This window comes from Aphelocoma coerulescens, chromosome 28 (assembly GCF_041296385.1).
Source record: "Aphelocoma coerulescens isolate FSJ_1873_10779 chromosome 28, UR_Acoe_1.0, whole genome shotgun sequence".
NCBI lineage: Eukaryota > Metazoa > Chordata > Aves > Passeriformes > Corvidae > Aphelocoma > Aphelocoma coerulescens.
The window spans coordinates 3,532,355-3,554,987 of NC_091041.1; the positions used below are offsets into that span (position 1 = coordinate 3,532,355).

The following is a 22,633-nucleotide window of genomic DNA, read 5'->3' on the forward strand; positions in this document are numbered from 1 at the left end:
GATGCTCTTCCTTGTCCTCTCTCCATCTCCCTTTCCCCCTTTTTCCAGACTTGAGAGGAAGCAAGGGAAGCCAAGGGAAGAATAAACTACCAGCTCATGACAGGGAGAGCTTTCAATGGCTTGAATTAGCAAGGTATTACTTTGTAAATCATATTAAAGTCGGCCAGGTGATTGCCACAGACGCTCCAACGCCAGAAACTTCTCCTGGCCATGACACAGCACCCAAACCCCATGTCCAAGGGGGAGGAAAGCCCAGCCCAGCCCCCCCCCCCCAGTTTTGTGCCCTGCAGAGCAGCTACTCACTTGCTGGAATTCATGATGTAGCCCGAGGGGCACTCGTGCACACACTCGTTGTTGTGGATGACGTGACACCCCGACTCCCGGGCGTTCTTGCACTTGTTGTGCAGCTCCTGGCAGAAGCTGAAGGTGACGCAGCGCCAGCCCTCGAAGCGGTAGTGCCCGGGGGGGCAGTTGTCCACACACCTCCCGTCCAGGTAGAAGTTGCGACAGGCCACGCACTTGTCGGGGTCGTTGGGCTCCGTGCAGTCCCCGAGGCACTCGCTGTGGCAGCACTGCCCCTCCGAGGTGCAGCCCTGCGACTTGCAGGCAGGGGGACAGACTGGCAAGGGAAAACAGCAAAGGCAGGTGAGTGTCACAGGAGAGCCTGGCCGTGTGTGACCCTGAGAGCTTGTGACACCTGGTCCTGCTCGCCTTGGGAACTCCCTTTGCAAAGGGGCAACCGCGGAGCGCAGGCATCTGCCTCATCGCCACTTGGCAGTGTAAATTCTGCCTCATCGCTGCCTTTCAGTGGAAATTTCACGTTTTAAGAACGTTTTTGAGGAGTGTTATCATTCACCCTCATAACTCATCAATGCCCATCTTCAAAAGAAGAAAACTGAGTTTTCCTGTTCCCTCGGTCTGGCACTAAGAGCCTCGAGGAGAGCCTTGGTGACTCCAATGTTATTTCTCAAGCTCAGGAGTGATGAGACTCCACAGCAAGAGCTTCCCAGCCTGGCACAGGCAGTTTCAGCCAGAAGATTCTTGCTTCTCAGTTTAAGAATCTGAAGTTTCCTACAGCAGAACTGCAAATAACACATCCAACAGCACTTTTACACAACCCTTCGGCTTCATCAGGATTTGCTTCCCATCTATCACCCTGTCCCTGGCTTCCTGGAGGAAGCCCTGGCACCAACATGAGCTTCTCAGTGACTCTCCCAACAAGTCCACAAAGAAGGGCACCCACAAGTGTTATTGCTTGAGGTTTTTATGGTTTTCTTTTTAATTACTCATTACCTAGCACCCCACAACACCTCTAACGAGCGGTTTGGGCTTTGAACTGGAAACCAAGCGGGCACAGCTAGGAGCAAACACCGTGAGTAACTCGGGGAGGAGCGGGAGGGCAGGATGAACAAACCCAGAGAAGCTCTAGGGGGAAGGTCAGTCCTGCCCCTCAGCACCTCCACGCTCAGTCTGAGCTGTTCAAACGAGGCTGAACTGGTTAAATCCAACTCTGTAATCCAGAACACGCCACAGAACTTCCCATCAGGGAAGAGAACAGAGCTGAAATCAGCACTCCAAGAGCAAACACCCAATGCCAAGCAGGGCTTTAGAAGAGGAGGAAGGGCTTTAGATGGGAGACAGGGACCTGGATTTATCCTCACAGCCTTTGGGATCCAGCTGTGAATTGCCAAGATGCAGATCAAGACATCCCCTTGTCCTCACCAAACCAGTGTTGTGTCTGAGGGAGCACCTGAGCAGCTCCTTGGTGAAGGGAGACAGCAATAAATCCTGAATTAACACCATCTGCCTCAAAATTTCCCCAGCTTTCTGTCCAATACTCAGTGTCAAGGCAGGAGGGGCTTTATTTGGGAGGTCCTGGACACAGCGATGTCCAGAGGTGAAATGTTGTCTTTAATTTCTGGTTAAGGCATTTGAGCAGCCCAGCAGTGGAACATGGTCTGGTTTTATCCGGCTAAAGGAGCAGCATGTGGGATCCACAGCACAACATGTTTGGATGATCCAATCCCCAGCTGTGTTAGGAAGAAAATCCTCCTCCGCCCCATGTTAAGGGATTGCAGAATTAAGTGTGTTAAAGCTGTTAATGCCATTCTTGGAATAAGCAGCAGTAGATGAGGTAGTAAAGATGAGCAACCTCTGGTCTGCTCCAGCCTGATAAAGTCCCTTGAAGAAATATGAAATGGATAACGTTGGAATTCTACCACAAGGACAATTTAATCTCCAATATCTTACTGCTTCCGTGTTAGCCCTTCACTGCAGGTGTTTTCTCTGTGCACCACTCATCCATTGCAAAAAAATCCATTCAAAATAATTTCCTTTCAGGCTGAGCAACTTTTTGTCCTTTTCTAGCAACAGGTCTTATTTTGTGAACCTGTCACAAATAGTACCTGATTGAAATTCAACACCAAACAGCAGCAGATAACACCTTGCATTAGACTAAATACAAAATGAGAAGCCAGGTTATACACGGATGTTTTAAATTGTTATGCATTCCTTACCAGGCCATAGATGAGCACAGTCTAGGAACAGGTGTCCTGGCTGCCGTTTATTAGAAATATTTACAACAGAAAATTCCAGAATTCAGTCCAAAACACTATCAAACTTACTAATTCCAGCCTGAAATATCAAGGTTTATGAGCAGGGGGAAAGCTTGGGCTGCTTCTCCCACACCTCCCCTGACACAGAGATGTCCTGCAAGGAATCCTGCACTGCTTGGTTCCTCCCTGGAGCAGGGTCAGCTTCCAGCTGGGAAGCAAATGCTGAGGCAAATGCAGGAATGGTTTGTGGGAGCTGGAGGGCGAGTGCTGCCAGCACAATTCCCAGTGTTCCTCACCAGCATTTCCTCCACAGGGGAGTTTTCCCGTGTCTCTTTCATGCTCAAGAACTACAAAGTTTCAAGAACCCAAAGGACAGCATTTGTTTCCCAAGGAGTCGGCGGAGCAGACAGGTAATTGGGAAAAGCCAGCCCTGATGCAAAGCACCTGGTGACACATGGCACCTACTTAACATTCTGTCACACAATATTTTTATTTAATTTGTTATGGAAACTAATCTTCAAAGCCCTGTGCTTATTTACACATTTTGAACTCAGCTGCAAGTATTCACAGGGCAGAAACCGCCTAAAGTCTCCACTCCAAAGGTTTTCAGAAGATACAATTAAACTATTTTTAAACCGTTCTTAACGTTTCTCTTTTTCCTGTTCCACGAGCTTTTGATGTCTCAAAGACAGCTCGAAGAAAGCAAAGCCCCAAGGCAACAGCTCTTTTTCCATTAAGCACTCAAGACCAGAAATTGTCAATCACCATTTTGTCCAAATCCTCATTACCCAAGACCCTGAACAGATGTCATGACATTATCAAAGTCTGCATTTTAGAGAGCACCTCAAGTCGTGTAAAACCTCTCCAGAGTATCTTCACTACGTCTTCCTACAACTGGTACTCCAGGTTATGTGATTCAGATGGGCCAGAAATACGGGTTTTGTTTGGGTTTTTCACTGCCACGTTGTGCTTTCACAGCAGGTCAACACTGCATAGCTTTGTGCACCTCGTTACCCTTCTCCACCCACGTCTGCAGACCCCAGTAATTGCCATGGCCCACAGAGATTTGCCTTCTTGCATGAAAAGATTGTCTCCCCAGGGAATGGTCAGGGTCCCAAGGCTGCCAGAGCTCCAGGAGAGTCTGGACAAGGCTCTCAGGGGGGCACAGGGTGGGACTGTTGGTGTGTTTGTACTTGATGATTCTTGTGGGTTCCTCCCAACTCAGGGCATTCTGTGACTCTCAGATGGCACTTTTGGGAGCTGTGGCTCAGTCTGCAACATGTGGGGAGGCTCAGGGAAGGTTCAGACATGACACCCACACCCCCCAGCCTCTGTTAAGGCTGTGTGAGACTTTGGGACAATGCAGGGCCCTGCTCTCAGCACAGGGAAAAAAGTGACTCTCTCCATTCCTCACAGAAAGTCCAAAGGGAGCTCCACAAACCCAAGCGAGAGACAAAGGAACAGCCACTCTGGGTAGGGGCAGAAGCCACCACACTGCACCACAAAAGCTGCTGCAGGGCCATGGCTTCAGCACCAGCACCAGGACAAAGCTGCCCAGCACAGCCACGACACCTCCTCAGCAGATCTGTAGGAACAGGGTGTTTAAAATCCCCGTCCCAAAGCTGACAAAGAGCCCAACGTTCACGAACCCGGGGAGAAGCGCAGCGACACAAGAGGCTCAAACCTGTTGTTCCAGGGGCGAATAAATATTTAACTCGCTGCTAGCGTGGCTCCCAAGACTGAGGAAACAATGCCTTTTCCAAACCTCTCTGATTAGAGATTCAAACGGACATTTCTTCGTGCTGCTGAGGCCCAGCTGGGGGGGACAGGCGGCCGCGGAGTCAGCGCAAAGGAATTCCTACCTCCGTGGATCGCTCCCGTGTTTCACCACTTCCCCGTGCTCCAGGTGGAAACTAAACACACTGATACTGTAAACACATTCCCGAGCCAGCACAGGTAACCAGGAGATCCGTATTTAACAGGCAAGTCAATTAAGCATTAAGCTGTTAAAAACTTCGGTGTTAGGTCTTTTTTCTTGTTTTCTGTTAATAAAACGGTGAATTGTCCGAGAAAGAAGGAGAAAAACACCACTCAGGATTAAGTTTTGCTGTTCCTTTGGGATTCTCTGCCACTGGGTGGGTTTAAATAGCAACATCCTGGGTGAGCTGAACTGGGTGTTCACAGAGGTGGTGGTTTGGGTTGGGTAAGAGGAACACAGTTCATTAAGGACAAATTCTAAACCACACATACAAACATCAAAATGCTGCACGTGTGCTGTCCAGGCACCACATGGGTTTGGGACTGATCTGTTGTGAATAAATGTGATCTTTTTACAGTGCAGTAACAAGGCCTGTGTGTGTGGACGGGGGTCAGCGGAGGCAGCCTGGGCCACCACGGGTCCCCCTCGGCCACCACGGGTGTCCAGTGCCCAGCCGATGACGAGCAGCAAGCTCCCCTCACACCATCAGCTCCTCTCCCCTGGCTTACACAAACTCTATTTTGATTACAGACAAGGCAATTAGGAGGCTCCAGATCCAACGGAGTCCAGGACACAAAACAACTGTGGCAGGAGAACCGCCCTCAACCTCAGCCAATGCATTTGCTGCCTGCGCAGGGGAGGCATCCAACCCAACCGCCCGCTATCTGCACAAGGCAAACAGCCTTAACCCTGCCAGCTCCCCAGCCAGCCCTGGCCTCCCACCACCACGCAGAAACCTCATCAGCCTAATGCAATTTAATGCAATTGAAGGGCTGCCATGGGTTTTTCAGCATTTGATTCGCGCGGGGTGTTTATAAGCGGGAGGGGAAGGCAGGAGGGAGCCAGCATGAAGCCGGCGTTGCCACGGCTGAAAATGGCTTGTTTTGGCCGTGACACGGCTGCCCTGGTGCCAGGGCTGGGCTGGTGTCATGTTAGATGACGGGCACACGCACAGAACCCAAAGCCAGAGCCCCACAGAAACAGGATCGCAGCGCTCTGCACGTCCCCGTGGCTTTTTTCCCCCTCTTACTGTAAATGGCTGCGAGATGTGACATATAAATTTATCCACACAGAGTCCTACTTGAGTTACAGCTGCAGAGGGAACTGTAATTTCATTTCCTAACGGTACAGTGCCCTCCACAGCAATGGGTTCTTGTGGTTCTAAACAAAAACAAAACCAACAAGGAAAGGGGAAAGAAAAAAAAGGAAACCCAAGGACTAATCGCCCCCGGCAGTAACTCCTCAGTGTGTTGCAAGCATGTGATCTTAATTTAGTACTACAGAGCCTGGGCTTGTTTCCTGCTGCAAGTGCTGAGCAGCATTGCTGCTATGGAAATCCATATGGGTCTTACTCCCTATATAATGATGTATGAAATCCTGTTGTACACACACAGTATTTTTGACTTGATCGCTTTTGCTCTTTCACTCATTCCCTTCTGGTCAAGAAGACCCCTAATTCAGTAAGTTGTTAAATGCCATTTGTCCTGTAAACGTAATTTTTATCCCTAAACCAATTTTTATTTTTTTCACTCATGATCATCTATTTTCTTGTGAGCATTTATTTGATCTGAACACATCAAGACAACACCTAATCCCAGTGCATTAATGTATCATAAGGCTGAAAAGAGCTATTAAATTAAGCAAAACTGTGTCTGGTGAAGACTAAGTAAAAAATAAATCTAAAACCCACAGCAGAGTGTGTGGACAGAGGATGACTGCAAAAAACCCAATGTGCTGCAAACCCCACCGCACTCTGGCTTATTCCTTCAGTTATTTCTTCATGTCACGGGGACCAGAGAGGCAGAAACCTAAACCCCAAACCCCACCAGCAGCAGTTCTGGGCTGCACTGGACATACTGCTGCCAGGGCACCACACAGGCAGAAACATGCCTGGGAGGGACAGAGTTGGAGAGGTCCAGTGGACTGTAAAAAGCACAAGGACTTTTGATCTCCTTGGGGACAAACAACAGCAGCTCCCCCAGCCCTTCCTGAATCTACAAAATAAATGGAGTAACTAGAAGAGAATAAAAAATAAGAAGTTAACACGGTGATACCAAAATCCTGCCAGCAACGCCCAGCGTCGGCCGCAGTGGTCAAGCAAAATTCAGGAAATAATCACAAGATGCTCAAGCAAATTTGATGTCACTTATTCCCAGAGCTCAGCTGCTCTAACAACACTCATCCCTCCCTTTTCCCCAAAGACAACCAAGGAACAACCCTTCCAAGAGGCATCGACTCAAGTGCTGCAACCCACAACAAAGGGCTGCAGTTCTCACCACCAGCTCGGGAAAGAGCAAGTGCCAAATAAATCCCAGATTTTACAACCAGCACTAAAATAAAGTGTTATTTATAAAATAAGATATTACAGTACATAATGCCATGACCCCTCTGAACTGCGAGCTGGGAACGTTAGGAGGTCTGTATTTACACAGGAACAGATAAAATTAACTGCAGGTGCCTCCCTTCCCATGGACAGTGACTTCCAAAAACAACACACTTACTACAACGTCAAGGAAACTCTTCCCATTGACATTTCTCAGGACAACATTACACCTCTTATCTCATCTATCAGTAAGGATAAGAAAAAAAACTGTTTCTCCTCCCAACCCTTCCACAAATTACGTGCTCAAGTGGAGCTACACGGAATGGCTCAGATATTCCAAACCGGGGCCGGGGTTCGGCCGCTTCCCGCCAGGAACAGCTGAAGCCCACGGTGATGCTGGACCTGGGAGGATCAGCAAATGTGAGTTTAGACAAGATAAAAGAGTTTGGAGTCGTGTGCCACCTTGTCCAGCTGTGATAGTGGAAGTCTGTGGAAGAAGTTGTTGAATGGAGATATGAGAAAGGTTGAGCTCAGCTGTTTACAGAGGAAAGGGGCAGATAACAGGAGATCTCTCCAGAAACAGCCTCCTCTGTGCCAACCTTCTGCTGTGTAAACTGAGGAGTAATTCATTATCTTCTGCACTACACCTGCTAGTGGGGCATTTCCCTGCAAATATTTACTCCTGGGTGAATTATGCCAAGGAATATGGGAAACATGCTAAGAGGAGCTCGCACATATGTATACACACACATTTTACTTATGTAACATACCAAATATATGTAAGTCATCTTAATGTGGTGAAACCTGGAGAAGACATCAACCTCAATGGACCCACAATGCCTTTGGTCACTCGTTCTTCATCTTCTTAGGAAGTGACAACCTTTGCAAACGAGCTTCTCCAGCTCCACACTGAGGCACAAGGCAGGGCCTGTGCCCAGGTGTACAAAGTCCTGTGTAAATTCAGATCCCATGGATGGAGTTCAACAGCCCAGTATCATCTCTTATTTTTGGGGACAGGAGTTCTTGGGCTACAAACCTCAGTTATGGAAGGCCCTCATTTTCTTCCACTGAACCCTCAGGACAGGCTCTCCTTTTCATGTATTTTTTAGACCTTTCTGTTGCTCTCCCTTGAAGGTTTTCACTCCTGCTCTCCTCCGTCGCCCCAACTATTTACACAGAGGACTGGATGTTTCCCACCCAAGTATCCCTAATACTGCCCAGACACAACAAAGATCAAATAAACATTTTCCTTTTGTGCATTTTAAGCAGTGGTGCTCACACCAGGACTGCAAGCCCCTCGGGAACTGAACTTACAGAGCAAAGCACCTCACGCTGAAAAAAAGAAGAATTAATAAAGAAATTAAAACTCAAGACTAGGTCTGTTTTCATCCTCCTGGCACCTTTCAATTGAGCTGATTCCCCACACAGGTACAAACAACTTGCAGAAATCAAGCAAAGCTGTTGGCCATAGAGCTCAAACTACCAAAACACCGAGCTTGATTTGAAAACACAGCAGCAACTGTTAAAGGTGGGACAAGTGTCACAAAGTGCACACCAGGATAGCGACCAGAAGCTGTAAATACTTTACCCAGTGTCTACAACAGTGCTGTTGTGCCATTCTCTGGCAAGCAGGTCAAGCCTGCTCCTTGTACTTTGTGTTCAAAATTACACGGGAGCTTAGTGTCAGGGATCAGAAATAACCACCCACCTCTGCTTGGCAGCTGGGCTTTCTTAATATGCCAGCCCCAAAACTGACACCACATCTTCAGGCAAAAGATTGTATCTCATTCTGTACAGCAGAAGAGACAATTTGTAATTTAGACCAAGACCAGAATCTTTAACGTTAATTTGGGGCACTTCCCTGTAAAGCTTTGATCATAATTTTACTCACAAAAATAAGGTTGTTTTCCTGTTGTTATGGTTTGTTAAATTTCAATCTTTATTACAACCCAAGGATTTGGTGTTATCATTCAACAGTTGATGCCACCTGGGAGCCTCATGAAAGCTTCATGTTAATATTTAACTATTTATTACTCTCCAACGTACAGCATCTTGTAAACATCCCTGTTCCCTTTAACCTCCTCCTGCCAAACCTGCTCGCTCACTGCAACCCCAGATACCCAAATCACAGGAAAGTGGTCCAGGCATGTCCTAAAAATAAGTGATGGTCCTTGTGGGTCCCTTCCAGCTCAGGATATTCCATGATTCTATGATTCTAGGAGCTGGTATGTAAGAAACAGAGACAAGTGGAGATACACACAAGGACTTGGTGATGGTTTAAAACCAAAGTCCATCTGCTTTTTCCAAACACAAGTCATTTTACCTACAAAGCCCGTCCTGTAAATGAGGAGCGATGATACAATCAAGGCACGAGGCAAAACGTCCAAGCTCTGCTTTCTGCAGAGATAAGGGAGGGACAAGATTCCTTTCCTCAAGGCCACGGGGAAGGATGTTGTAGTAAACAAGGCATGAAAGAACGAAAGCTATGCTGACACGTGGGGATGAGGAAAGATGGAATTTTAGATACGTTACATAAATGTAATCCGGACACAGAAAACAACAACTACACCAAAACAGAGGCACAGTTTACAGCAAAAATGGAGCTCTCCATAACTCAGAAAGGCAATGGAATGGGCGGAAGTATAAGATTAACCACAAGGAGATTATGCTGATAACTAATGATCTACACAGAAATGTCAGGCAGAGGTTAAGATTTTAATCTGGGCAGATTTCACGGCGCAGTCATGAATTGTAAACATCGATACTGAAACCGACTTTGTGTTTGTGGGTGACGAGACTGAAAACAGAGAGAAAAAGGGAATGGGGTTCACTCCAGATCCCCCTTTCTTACTCCAGATCCCCCTTCCTGCCTCACCTCCCAGAGAGGATGAGGAGAGAGAGCAAGGCAAAGCATCACCTGAAGGCCAGTTGTGCAAAGAATGGTGGATTTTCCCAGGAAGCAGAGCTAACTGGCTCTACCAACCTGATTTATTTATTTTCCTGAAATTACCAAGGTGCACAAACTGCTCAGTGCACAGTCACTTAACAAGCTGCCCAAATCCAGGCTCACCAGGAGCACTGACCCATCCATCCTCCACTTATTTCCCACATGGATACACCCCGAGCTCCACACCATACTGCGCCTTCCTTCACTTAACAGGTGTCACTTCAGTTTTCCCTGAACATACAGTAATTTTTCCCAAAGCAATATCTGAACTGTGGAAAGGAGAAATGGATGCAGTATCTCGTTACCAGTATCCAACCCATCAATTCTGTGCCCCCACATAAAGTTCTCTCAACCCCTCGAGCCATTGTGGCCTCCTCAGCTCCTGCCCATTCCTTTGCACACCCTCCCCAGTTTGCCCAAAGCTCTACACACGCTCGCCACGGTTTATTTCGAGGCAGAAGAATTTCCTTAGCAGGACTGAAATAGATACTGTTTGCCTGCAGAGCCAAGCAATGTGCAATGTATTTTTATTTACTACTCGCCCTCGTCATCCTTGGCATACCAGCAATGCCCATTTTCAAGTAATTCACTGTATATGAATATGTGGCACTGCACAAATTATCCAGCTTGGCTCTTCCCAGTTATCCAGATATCCACTGGCTTAACAGCTTCTCCTTACAAACACACTGATCCCTGGAGTTTTTTGTGACTGTGCCACATCCCTCTGCTGCTCTAACCCAGATGCCAAATGAGAAATGATAAAAATGACCAAAAGTCACACAAACACAACCCTAAGGAAAACCAAATGGCTGGAGATGAGTACAAAACCCATTAACTACATTGCACAAGCCACCCTTGGAGGCCGTTAATTTATTTCTCCTTGTAAATTGTGCAAGAGAAAGTTGTAATCTGAAGGTATTTAATGCCAAACTAGTTGTGCCATCTCAACAAGGCCAGAGACAGGGGAACTGAATCATTCAAAGTTACACTGAACTCAGGGGAGATCTTGGATTCTCAATCCTTTTTCCACAATACTTGATGGCTCCAACTGTCAATGGTCAGAATTGTGAAAATTCTGCTTTATTTCATATCATGGTAAGCTCTTAAAATAAAACTGACTGTCACTGAGGTCACAGGGAAGTGCAGGAATAGCTGAAGTCCCATTATCCATCGGTGAAGCTGTGCTGGGCCAGGCAGGAACAGGATCTGCTGACATCCCCCACCCCTGCAGGCGTGTGCCACGGTGCTAAAAACCTTCACTTTATCAGCACAAGACTCAGATATGGTCTAATCACCAGCTGCCATCAGCATTGTCCACTGCAGAGCAATTAGGACTATTCAGAGCTCTCTAACTAATGCACAGCCACACACCTTCCCATCTTACTGGGGAAACCAGTGTGCAAATCACCTTACAATGGAGAGAGCCCTCTGGGGAAAAAAATGACACAAACCAGCATTATCTAGCAAGAAAAAGAGATGGGATTCTCCTCTACAAGTAACCTGAAGCCGTATCAGTTTCTCCAGGGACAAAAGAGTCTTTTTCTTCATCAAACTCTGGAGGTTTCGGGTCTCAGCTCGGAGCTGCCAGCACTGGAATCAATGTGCCAATGGAAGGGAGCCCAGGGAGCTTTGGAGATGCCACCCAGTCCATCCACCTGTCTGAGGCCACCTCGAATACTCTACCTATGACATTTCTGATGGCTGTTTGTCTAAACCCAGCCATAAGTTAAATTCTGCCTCGAGGCACTTCCTTCACTGGCCAGCCGAAGTTGATGGAAGTCACAAAGAGGGGCCAGGAAGAGACTGGCAATACCCCAGTCCACATCCAGCACTCAGCCCTCTGCAGAACACCCAGAGCAAAGCAAAACACTTGGTTTCAGCTCATTGCTGAGACCTGCTCAGCCTCCTCCAGCACCAAAACAAGGCGCGGATTTGAACCCGAGCCACTTCAAATCAGGCTCTGGGTGGACGGACGTGTTCCCACAGCAGAGAGAGTCACTGGCAAATCTGAGCACCAAGAGACCCGCAGCGTGTTTGAAAAACACAATCTGAAGTTCTTTTTGTTATCACAGATTAGAGCATGTGGAAAAACAACAGGCTCTTCCCTGCTGCTGATGAGCAAGAAGCATCACGCGGCTGCTCCTCCTTTCGCCGCCGGAGCCATGCAAAACACGGGGACGTTTTTCTTATCACACCCACCAAATTCACACACTGTACAGGCTCAAAGGAGAACATTTCATATTTCCCAGAACAAAAACTGACGCTCAGTGCAGATACCCAGTTTGAATGGACTGGTTTTGTGGACCAGAAACTCGATATCCAAGCACTGAGAGAGCAGCCAAACACTACACAAATTATTTAAGCAGCTCTGGAGATAAGGTTATTGGAGTGTGGAAGAGAAGCTTAAGGAAAATCTACACATGGCATTTCTTTAGCCTATTTAATAATTGTGGAGATGCTAATGAGGTAAGAAGTTGTTTCAGACAAAGCACCAGTTTCTACATAAATTGCTTTTTCCTTAAGTCTCCAGGTAAGACTGTCCCATGTGCTATGCTCCCCTCTGCCAGAAACAGAGCACGCAGATTCCCACAGCCTAAAATCCACAGAATTGAATGAACAGAGAAATAGTTTGTTGAGCTTTAAAGGCTTCACTTCAAGTACTGTTTTAAAACAAAAGCCTTATTCCTTTAAGCCCTGTTAAGGCTCCAATGGGCGAGACTTTCAGACAGTCAGACATCACACTGAGGAGCTCCATTTCCTCTCTGGCTTTTGGGAGCTTTTGAGGGGTACTTAGAGGGAGCTCTTGAACTCCTCCATCCTGAACTGAAGCTGTGTAAACACATCAGTGCGATCAGCCCGACTTCAGAAAGATGACATTCAGAAAAGACTGAAGACCAGAAAACAACAACCCTGTTCATTTCATTAAATCACTGCTCTATGTTTGCACTACCCAGAGAATATAATTGGATTGTCTTCGCAGAAAAGACAAGAAGAACATTTGTCTGATACTCAAATTTTAATGAATCTTTTCATTGCTCATGAAGTATTAAAATCCTTGCAGTGCCGTAACGCAACATGGATGTGCTTAATGAAGTTGAAAATGGAAACAGAAAAATGCTTTGTTATCCTGTGATGTCTGTGGAATTGCACATGCCTTACTCCTGGGAAACCAACACACAGGGCTAAGGCTTCCTGCATAATTCCTGAGATTTTCTAATCAAGCCCACCTTCAAGTGCAAACATTCTTTATGTACTTTATCAATCATAAAATGCTGCTGATACAACAGAGTTTGTCTAGAGTCTCTGTGTGAGGGATTTCCCGGTGCCCAGGTCAGTGCAATAGCTGGAACTTGACTTTTTTGCTGCAGGTTGCTGAGTGAACTCCCAGTTCCTGCAGATATTTCAGAGCAAACAACTCAGAAGCTGACGGCGTCTCACTCATGTTATCGGAAGTGACACTGCCAAGTTCAGCAGCTCTGCCACAGACACCAAATAATCCATCCCTGGAACACCCAGTGTCAGGCTTGGGCTCTTCACATCAATGGGGGAAAATCAGCCAGCAAACAGACAGCCCCATTTTGTGTCATCAAAGTGCCACATGAGAATGTCACATCCCAGCACCCAACTCCTTCCTCTCGGCAGGGAAGGAGCGTCTGCTCCTGCACCTCTGGAACGCTGTGGAGAGCCCAAGCTCCTGCCCTGGGACCCCTGCCCACGGGGTTAGAGCCTTGCACTGCAATAATGCCCTGTGCTCTCAGCATAATTAAAACGCCTACAGCTACAAAACCAGAGAAAAACATCAAAAATTGGGCTGGAAATTATGGCTTCACAGCTCCAAACCCTGCCTGCTCCCTTGACCCATGAACCTTCCCTTCCTCACACCCTACAGTCCAGCAGGCTTTGTTTTGATGAACACACTGGGACCAGCCTCCTCCCTCCCTGCCCCAGACAATCCACATTTTAAAACCCTCTAAATGAGGAATTGTGCCCAGGCATCAGACCAAAGTGAGCTGAGAGGAGCACGAGGGAGCAGAAAGGCAGAACTGCAGATGCTGCTGCTCAGCTTGCAGGTGTTTTCTCTGATCTCTGACAAACCTGCTCCCTAAGTTGCCTTAACTCTGACTTAAAAACCATCAGTCTTGTGCTGTAAGACGAGCTCAGGCTCAGCTCATCACATCAGGGCCCTGAAATTCCACTGTGGCCACACACCAGCACAGATCCTGTGGGAGTCCCAAGTGACCAGAGTCCGACGTGTGCAACTCCAGAAGCCTCCAGAAGTCTGAAAACAGACTAAAAAGGCCTTGCAAGTTATACACTCTTCATCAGATCAATCTTGTCAGCCTCTTTATGCCTATGAAAAAGGCATAATTCCTGAGAAGGGTCACAATTCCTGGCAGTTCACCTGTCCAGCACCTGCCAGTGCTTCAGTGACTGCTGTGTGGGAGCTGAGCTCTGCAAAAGCTGAAACTGCCCAAGTTATAATTCCAATGGAGCAGCAGCTCTTGGCATCCTTGGAAAAGGGCACCTCTGACCTGATACACAAGATTAAGGCCGCATTTCTTTTTCCTGGAGTGCACAAAACCACACACACCCTGAGTTCTTTAGAAACACGCTGAAGAGAATTAATCCCAACATTCTGCTGAATGCTATTCTAACTGGACTTTCTTTCCAACCCTTTGCTGGCATTTCCTTCAAAACATCTTCTTCCTCAGAGCCTTCATCTCTCAGGGTGCCCAGGAGGCAGGAAAATAAACACAATCTCAAATTAAGGAATTCCTATTGAGGGTACAGAAACTCCTTTTTAGTACAGAGCATCTAATTCCAATTATAAAACTTTCTGGACACGAGCAGGTGCTGAGCGTCCTGCCTGGGTCAGTTTAAACCCAGATTCACAAGGTATCCAGACTCTTCACATGAAACCATTAAAGTACTCAGCCAGCATTTAAGCACTGCACGGAGCCAAAATTAATTCTCTGTTTGTTTTATGTGTCACAAGCCAAAAGAAAAGCCAGGCCGACAACGCTCCAGCGACGTCAGCCCGGTGCCCCTCAGTACCCTCACCTACAAAACTGAGATAAAGACGAAGGCAATGGCTGTGATCCAGTATCTCCCTGCACACTTATGCAATGCCAGACAAAAGCTTGGGATCAAAGCAGGAACTGCAGTAACTACAGGCTCGTCCCAAGCAGGCAATCCCAGCCAGGACCCCCACAACTTCCCCTGACCCAACGTTTTTTCTTTCATTTTGTTTTTTTTCTGAACATATTTTCTTTCCCACCTAACCAACAGCCTTAATTAAGCAGCATAAACATCCCAGCAAGTTCATTCACATCCCTCAGTGGGAATTTGCAGACAATTATAGGATATAATTGGGAAGCCTAATCATTGAACTTGTACCCAGCTATTGTTACGAGCTGAGAGGAGGGTGAGTGTTGCTTCCTCCAGGACACGGCTGGTTATTCCCCAGCTCTGTCATTAATCAAAAGGTCCTGAAATCCTCAACCTTTCAGTTAGAAACAATCTTTGTGCTGGTCACACCTGGGGGGTTTTGACCTTCTTTTGTGTTTTGCTGGGATTTTTTTTAAGCACAGCAATTATTTACAGAGGCAATCCCTGTCAAATCCAATTCCTGATAGGGAGAGATGTTTTGGAGAGCTTTGCCAAGTGACATATTTCAGTTGGTCTGCTCACACACTCTGAATGCACTTCTTTGTACAGACCCAACAGTTCACAATCCCTTCACAGCCTTGAATAACAAAGATTTCCAGTTCCTCCCCTGTAAAATCAAAGACTGTTGTCCCATCACATAGCTTACATTCATTCTGCTCATTTTGCCTAAATCCGGGAAGGGGCATCGGAATTGCACTCGATTTAGGATACTTTTACAATTAATTAAAAGATTTAAAAGGCAGAACTTCATTGTCCTGACTTTATGAAGGAGGTGTAAAGGGAGGAAAACATACAGAATATACAAGCTGGCTAATTCCTCATCCTTGCTTACAGCACCCAAGCACCCTGAACATCCAGCAGGATTTCCTCTGAATGAAACACATCTCCTCCTCCTCCTTGAACAAACACATCACACCAGGTAAACCATTTCCTGCTCTCTCATTCATACATTACCACCACATGTTAACTCTGTCACCCACTATTTGTTTGTTTGTTTTTTTACATTCTCAGACTTCCCCCTTGCACACCCAGACAGCAGCATTTTCCGAAGAATGTGTCTGCCAAGTCTCCTGGTTTTTAACTAACAAGGGGTAGTGCAGGCTCCCTTGTTCAAGCAAAAAAAGGTAACTTGGAACTGTCCTTGAAGAGGGAAGAGTTCTACCTGAAGCACCCTTGGAGCTCCCAAGGAGCCGACGTCAGCGCTGAGGATCAAACCGAGGTTTAAGAACACCTTGAGTATCTCCAGTGCTGGACCATGGCACGGGAGGCACTGCACTCCTCTCACCTCCTCCAGGGCCCAGACACCAACTCAAATAACAAGTGTTTTGGGGAAAGGCTAAGGGTGAAAGAATTAAAACAGCAGCTTGAACCAAACAAGGTGAAAACTTTTTCAGTTTTCACCGTATCAGCAGCAAAATACCTCACTGTCCTTTTTAACTCGTCAAAAACCTTTGCCTTGACAAGATATTTGTAGAGGAATGCAGATCTCTTAACTATGGGGAGGAATTCTCTGAATTTACTGTGTATTTACATTTCTAAAGATGACATGGGTCAGACAGCTGCTTCTGAAGTGCTGGTTGGGATTTGGGGCAGGAGCAACAAATCTTCACTTTCCGACCCTGAATTTAATTAAAGGTGCAGCAGTGAAGAACCTGAAGAAACATCAGCTCAGCTGCACATGTGGGAATTTCTGAGCAAGTTGAGACCCTTTGTATTGAAATCCTACAGCCCTGCATCACCCCACCCCAGTGGAGAAAAGCTGCTCCAGATGCTTCTTCCCCAGTTTTGTTTGGTGTTTCCTAAGGAGCATATCCTTAAACAGTCATTTGTAAAGAGGGATTGTTTCCACCCCTTCTCCCCCAATTCTGGGCTGTACCACAACCCCAAGCAGCATAAATCTCTTAACTACTCTTCATAAGCTCAAGTGAATTAGTTTAGGATGTCTCAGTGCTGGCAAAGTGTCACCACTGCCCCAGCTACGGGCCCTCAATAAAGCTGTAGCTTGGCAGGGTCAGCAGAGACACCCCAGTGAGATTATCCGGTGTCAGCTTCCATCTGGCATTTGTCAGAGCAAGGGAAAAGAAAAAAAGGCACCCCTTATCAGATCTCCAAATAAAAGGAGCACTTCCACTTCATGTAGTAGCAACTGGAAGAATTTCCTTTGTGTTTGAAGCTTTAAAAATATCTTGCCCTTGAGGTTGGCTGAGTCTGCTCAGCACTTCGAGACCCCTTTCCCATACAAAGGTAATAAAACCAAGCTATGGTTACAGAAATTCCCAGCACATAAAAATTACAGGAAGCTGTTGCTAAGTAATATTTCTACCTAAGTAAACATCACAAAGCGTTTCCCACACACACCTCTGAACTTTGTTATTCAAACCTGCCTTGAAGATGTTCAGAGTTGCAGAATTTCTGCTGGCACTGGTCTCTCTGAGAGCGCTCGGTGCTGTTTCACAGCAGTTGAAAGACATTTCAGGCTGAGCAATGTTTTTCTCAGGGCTTTGTTGTGCTGCTTGTACTTGGGAACAAAGCAACTCCTCAGTTCCTTACCTGTCCCTTATCTGTCCCAGAATTATCCTCAGATAAATCACAGGGAAATTAAAGAGAGATCCTGTTTTATCCCTTTGTCTCTAGACCTGCTTCCCAACATGACAGGGGGAAAAAAAAAAAATCACAGAATGTCCTGATTTGGAAGGGACTCACACGGATCATCGAGTCCAGCTCTTGGCTCTGCACAGGACAACCCCAAAAATCACACCCAAAACAGTGGAAATTTATTATTTCCACACAGAACCTTTCTTTAGCAGCTCTTTGCATGTCAGTTATTCCAGACTGTCATCCTTTCCATCTGCTGCTTTACGTCCTCTTCAGTGGACCCAAATTGTTTCATATACTTTCCACAAAGTCAATATTTTGCCACAAATTCTAAATTGCACTAGTTGAGAAGCAACTTTTGTTTTTATCACAGAAAACAAGATAACAGATGGAAAAAAGGAGCCTACTGACAGACCTGAAACAGCCCACACTCTTAATAACTCAAATTTCCTGGTAGCAAGAAGCCCCAAGATCAAGTAGATAATAGATTCCTACAAAGGTTTCATTCAGGATGAACAAGGAAACCTGAATTATATCTTATCTTCTAAGTAATGAAGTCTATAGTTCACAGAATTATAGAATTAATCCCAGAATGGTGTGGGTTGGAAGGGACCTTAAAGCCCATCCAGTGCCACCCCTGCCATGGGGAGGGACACCTCCCACTGTCCCAGGTTGCTCCAAGCCCCGTCCAGCCTGGCCTTGGACACTGCCAGGGATCCAGGGGCAGCCACAGCTGCTCTGGGCACCCTGTGCCAGGGCCTGCCCACCCTCTGAGTAGAGAATTTCTCCCTAACATCTGGCCTAAATATTTCCTCTTTCAGTTTAAAACCGTTCCCCCTTTTCCTATCACTATTTGGCCCCGTTAAAACTATTTCAGATATCCATCCTTATATTCCAGGAATGTGGCCCTTCAGTGTTCACCAAGGGACTGTCTGATATTGCAGATAATTCTGCTGGTAACTTTTATTTGGGCATTCCACTTTTCCTTCCTATTGCCTTACTCCACTTCCACATGACCCGACGTGCAATAAAAGGCTCAACCCGCCTTTGTAATTAGACTGTCAAACCCATCAGACTGCTCCAAGTTCTGTATGGACAGAGCAGCCTGACTGCAGGGAGAATTGGCAGGAAATCCTATTTCAGAGGGAATTGTTCCTTCTGCAAGAGGAGTGACAGACATATAGAAAAAAAAAAAAAAAAAAAGATGTGGAAAAAATGCGAAATATGAAAATCATGTTTGGCAGATCCAGACCGAGGTCTAGGACGTGGCATTTCCAGCATTTTTGTTGTCTGCATTCTTCAGCAAAGACGCTCTCTGCAGTGCAGGACCAAGAAGTACATTTTGATGGCAATAAAATAACTGTGTATGTGAAAAGAAAACCCTGTTAAAAATGTCAGTGCAGAGATACAAAACCCCCAGAACAGGAACAGCACTTGGCTGCCATAAACAGCATCAGGCTAGACCCAAATTCCAAACAGACTACACATTTCCCTCCCTGCCTACCCAAAATATAACATGAGTTGGCCTTAACTGAACCGACTTGGTTTTCACACCAACATGAGTGATTTAGGAAAAAAAAAAAAAGAGAACTCTGAGGAAGCACATCCCGACGGATCTCAATCCATGGTGCATCCACCTACACATCCCTGCACTCAGACACAGAGTCCTCAATACTGCAACTGGTTTTTCCAAGGGTGCAGCAGCCCACAAATGATTGCAGTTCCTCCCCACTGGTTTCATCCCCAACCTTTGCTCCAACGTCTGTAAGAAGATCCTTTACTTTGTTGTCCTGAACACGTTATCACCAACTGAAAAAAAAAAAAAATTCTGGGCTGGAATTGTAGCTCCAGGGATGATTCAGAGGCTTGGATGTGTGCCTTGGAGATAATTCCATGCTATAACTGAAAAGTTAGTTTTGGAGTCAACTGGGATATTTGCACTGATTAAATAAAGGAACAATTAAATAAAACAGGGATAATGTGAAGCAACCACAGGGAGCTGGCAGGGGAAGGGCAGGGAATGGTGTGGAAGAGATGGGGGACACCAGGACTCCACTCCAGCCCCAACTTTGCCACTTCCCACACACATAAGACCTTTCAGAAAATCACAGAATCCTTAAGGCTGGAAAAGACCTTTAAGATCAAGTCCAACCATCAGCACCACCGTGTTCATCCCTAACCCCTGTCCCCAAGTGCCACAGCCTCACTGCTTTTGAGGGATGGTGACTCCAATGCTTCCAACACTTTACAACCTTTTCTACGAAGAAATTTTCCCCAGTCTCCCATCTAAACCTCCCCTGGGGCAACTTGAGGCTATTTCCTCTCATCCTGTCCCTTTTTCCCTGGGAGAAGAAGCCAATCTCCACCTGGCTGCACCCTCCTGTCAGGGAGTTCATTTTCTGTGATATCTTCCATCCTTCCCACATGTGCTCTCCCAAATTTCTTGCCCATCTCCTAATATTTTCCAGCAAGACTCCAAGCTTAGCAGGCTGGAAAAGCCAGTCAGCTTGGGACTTGTCTCTGTCAATTGACACTCACTCTTGTAAAATCAAAACAATCAATATTTACATATCCTTTAAGGGTTTTTCCCAGTCCCAGGGCAGCAGTTTAGACAGCAACAACTTCCCATCCAGAGATGCAAAAAATAAAAATAAAAAAAAGAAAAAGGAACCAGAAGATTCTACACCGAGTTTCACGAAACAAACCAGGGGTGCAAAAAACCTGGGTTAAAAATTCCACAAAAACCCAAACTTCCCCGTGAAAATGATACCGAAATTGCTACATTTCATTCTGGTTAGAAGATAAAGAGAAAAAATAGAAGAGAAAACACTTAAAACCAGAGAGCCAGGAGACTTCAACACTGCATTAGCTGCTGAAGATTCCCAGATAAGCTGCAGAAACGCAGAGGGAAAGATTTCATGACATTAATACCCCGGGTACTGGGAGCTGCTGCGAGGCTCTTCAGGCTAAGGAAAGCCAAAATACAATTCACACAAGCTTTTAATAATCTTGACAAAACAATTACACATGCTAAAGATACATTAGGGCTGGCACGAGAACAGAGGACGCAGCGATTGCACCGGCAGGTTCGCTAAATAAATGCCACTTAATCTCCACCATCGGCGTGTGCTCGGAGTCTAAAGGCTACTCACAAACAGACAGAAAGGTCCAAAAGACCTCTCAGGCTGTCAAAACAACTGCAGAAGCACAGGGGCAGGTGTCACAAGGCACGGGATCACACAGATCCCAGCTTGTGCAAATCAGTGGCTACCAAAAATTTAAAGTCCAAATCCGAACGTTCAAAACAAAGATAAGCTCGGCTTGTTAAGTGGTTTGGGAAGTGCATTCCAGTCACTGCCCAAATATGCAGGAGCACTGCTTCCCCACTGTTCCTCCTGCGAGGGACATGGAAAACCAGATGGGAGCATGTGTGTATGGTAACTTTTGAAACCATTTTCTGATTAAAATCTCAATTTCTGGGTCAAACGGGCGTGGTGACTGAGCTGAGGCAGGTACTGGACAGGTGTCCTCCAACAAACTCCTGCACCAGAGGCTCAGGAGCTGAGATTTCTGTCCCAATGGTAAAATATTATCATTACAATATTAGATTTCTCCAGGTTTCATGGAAACAGGCAGTTGTTTAAAGGAGAAAACCATCCATTCCAGTCTGCTGCAGCACAGCCCCAGAAAATTCACAGGAATGAGGGGCATTATGGTCTAGGCACTAAAAAAGTGCCAAGCAGAGCTTTAACCTTATGAAATAGCAGAAAACACAGCACGTGAAACACATGAGAAACCAGGTTTCAGTGCTGATGTAACTGCATACCTGAAAGTTTATAAATAAAATGCTTTACAATCTTATTTTTCATTTTAAAAAAGGAACACACGTACACACTTGCATCTTCTTGCTCATACACTGTTATTCTGGCCACAAAAAATAAGCACTTTCTTTAAAAGGAAGCTGGACAATTTTGGGGTGAGGAGTAGCAGAGGGGAAACCACATTAATTGCATTAGTTTGTGCATACTGGTAGGAATTCCTCCTCAAATTTGGCACTTAGCACTCAGAGCTGCCCTTTAAAGCTTGGCAAGAAATTCTCTCCAGCCCACAAGTTTCCTAATTTCGTCTCAGGACACACTGGTTCATTTGGATGCACGACCTCCAGAAAGGCAGACAACCCTAAATGTGTCACTCTCACCTCAATTCACTTTGCTCCCCCCGTCAAGTCAGATTTAACATAAATCAAAGCAAATATATAATTAAAGCTAAGCTTAAGGTCAGTTCCAAGTTTGGAAAAAACAAATCTGTATAAAATTAAAAGCAACTTTAATACATTTGAGGACTGACGTGGTAACAGCAGTGAGATTTTTTGAACACAGCTTCTCCCCTGAACCAAAGCCCCGGGCTCAAAGCCCTGTTATTTCACCCCCTAACCCCACCCAGGTCCTTTCTCCTCCTTCTCCCTTTCCCCTTCAGGTCTGACTCAGCTTCCAGCTTCTTCTCTGAGCAAACACTGCTCACTCATCCACAGATCTTACACCTTTTTATGGCAGGAAGGTTTTGGTAAAAATGGAATTGCACCTTCCCAGAATGGGGTTTATTCCACAGAGACTTTTCCCCACTGTTGTGCTTCCACCTGCTGCACCCTTCCAGTCAGTCTGGACTTTCATTCCCTACCCAAACCCTAACAAAGATACTCAGAGTACCAACTATTATACAAGACACTCAAAGTCCATTAAAATTGTGAGCTCTGGGCAGTTCCTGACTCTCCAGAGGAACCAAACACAGAATTCTGGATACCTATAAACACAGGTGAAAGAACTGCCCACACAGCCCCATCCCAAAGGTTTTCTCTTCACCTCCTAATGTCAATTTTGAGCCCTGATTTAGGAATCTGTGCTTACAGGTAGCAATCAATAGGCACCTACCAGCCCTCCAAGAATCCCAGAATGGTTTGGGTTGGAAGGGATCTAAAGCCCATCCAGTGCTACCCCTGCCATGGGCAGAGACCTCTTCCACTGTCCCAGGGTGCTCCCAGCCCCGTCCAGCCCAGCCTCGGACACTTC

General features: G+C 46.2%; 1 protein-coding gene across 1 annotated transcript in view; it reads right to left on the minus strand.

Annotated features, from left to right (window-relative positions):
* Window positions 1–22,633, minus strand: part of INSR (insulin receptor) — a 48,646-nt gene that overhangs the window by 17,330 nt on the left and 8,683 nt on the right. The window contains exon 3 of the mRNA XM_068997304.1: window positions 304–619. Coding sequence (XP_068853405.1) covers window positions 304–619 — 316 coding nt within the window. The remainder of the gene's footprint in view (window positions 1–303; window positions 620–22,633) is intronic.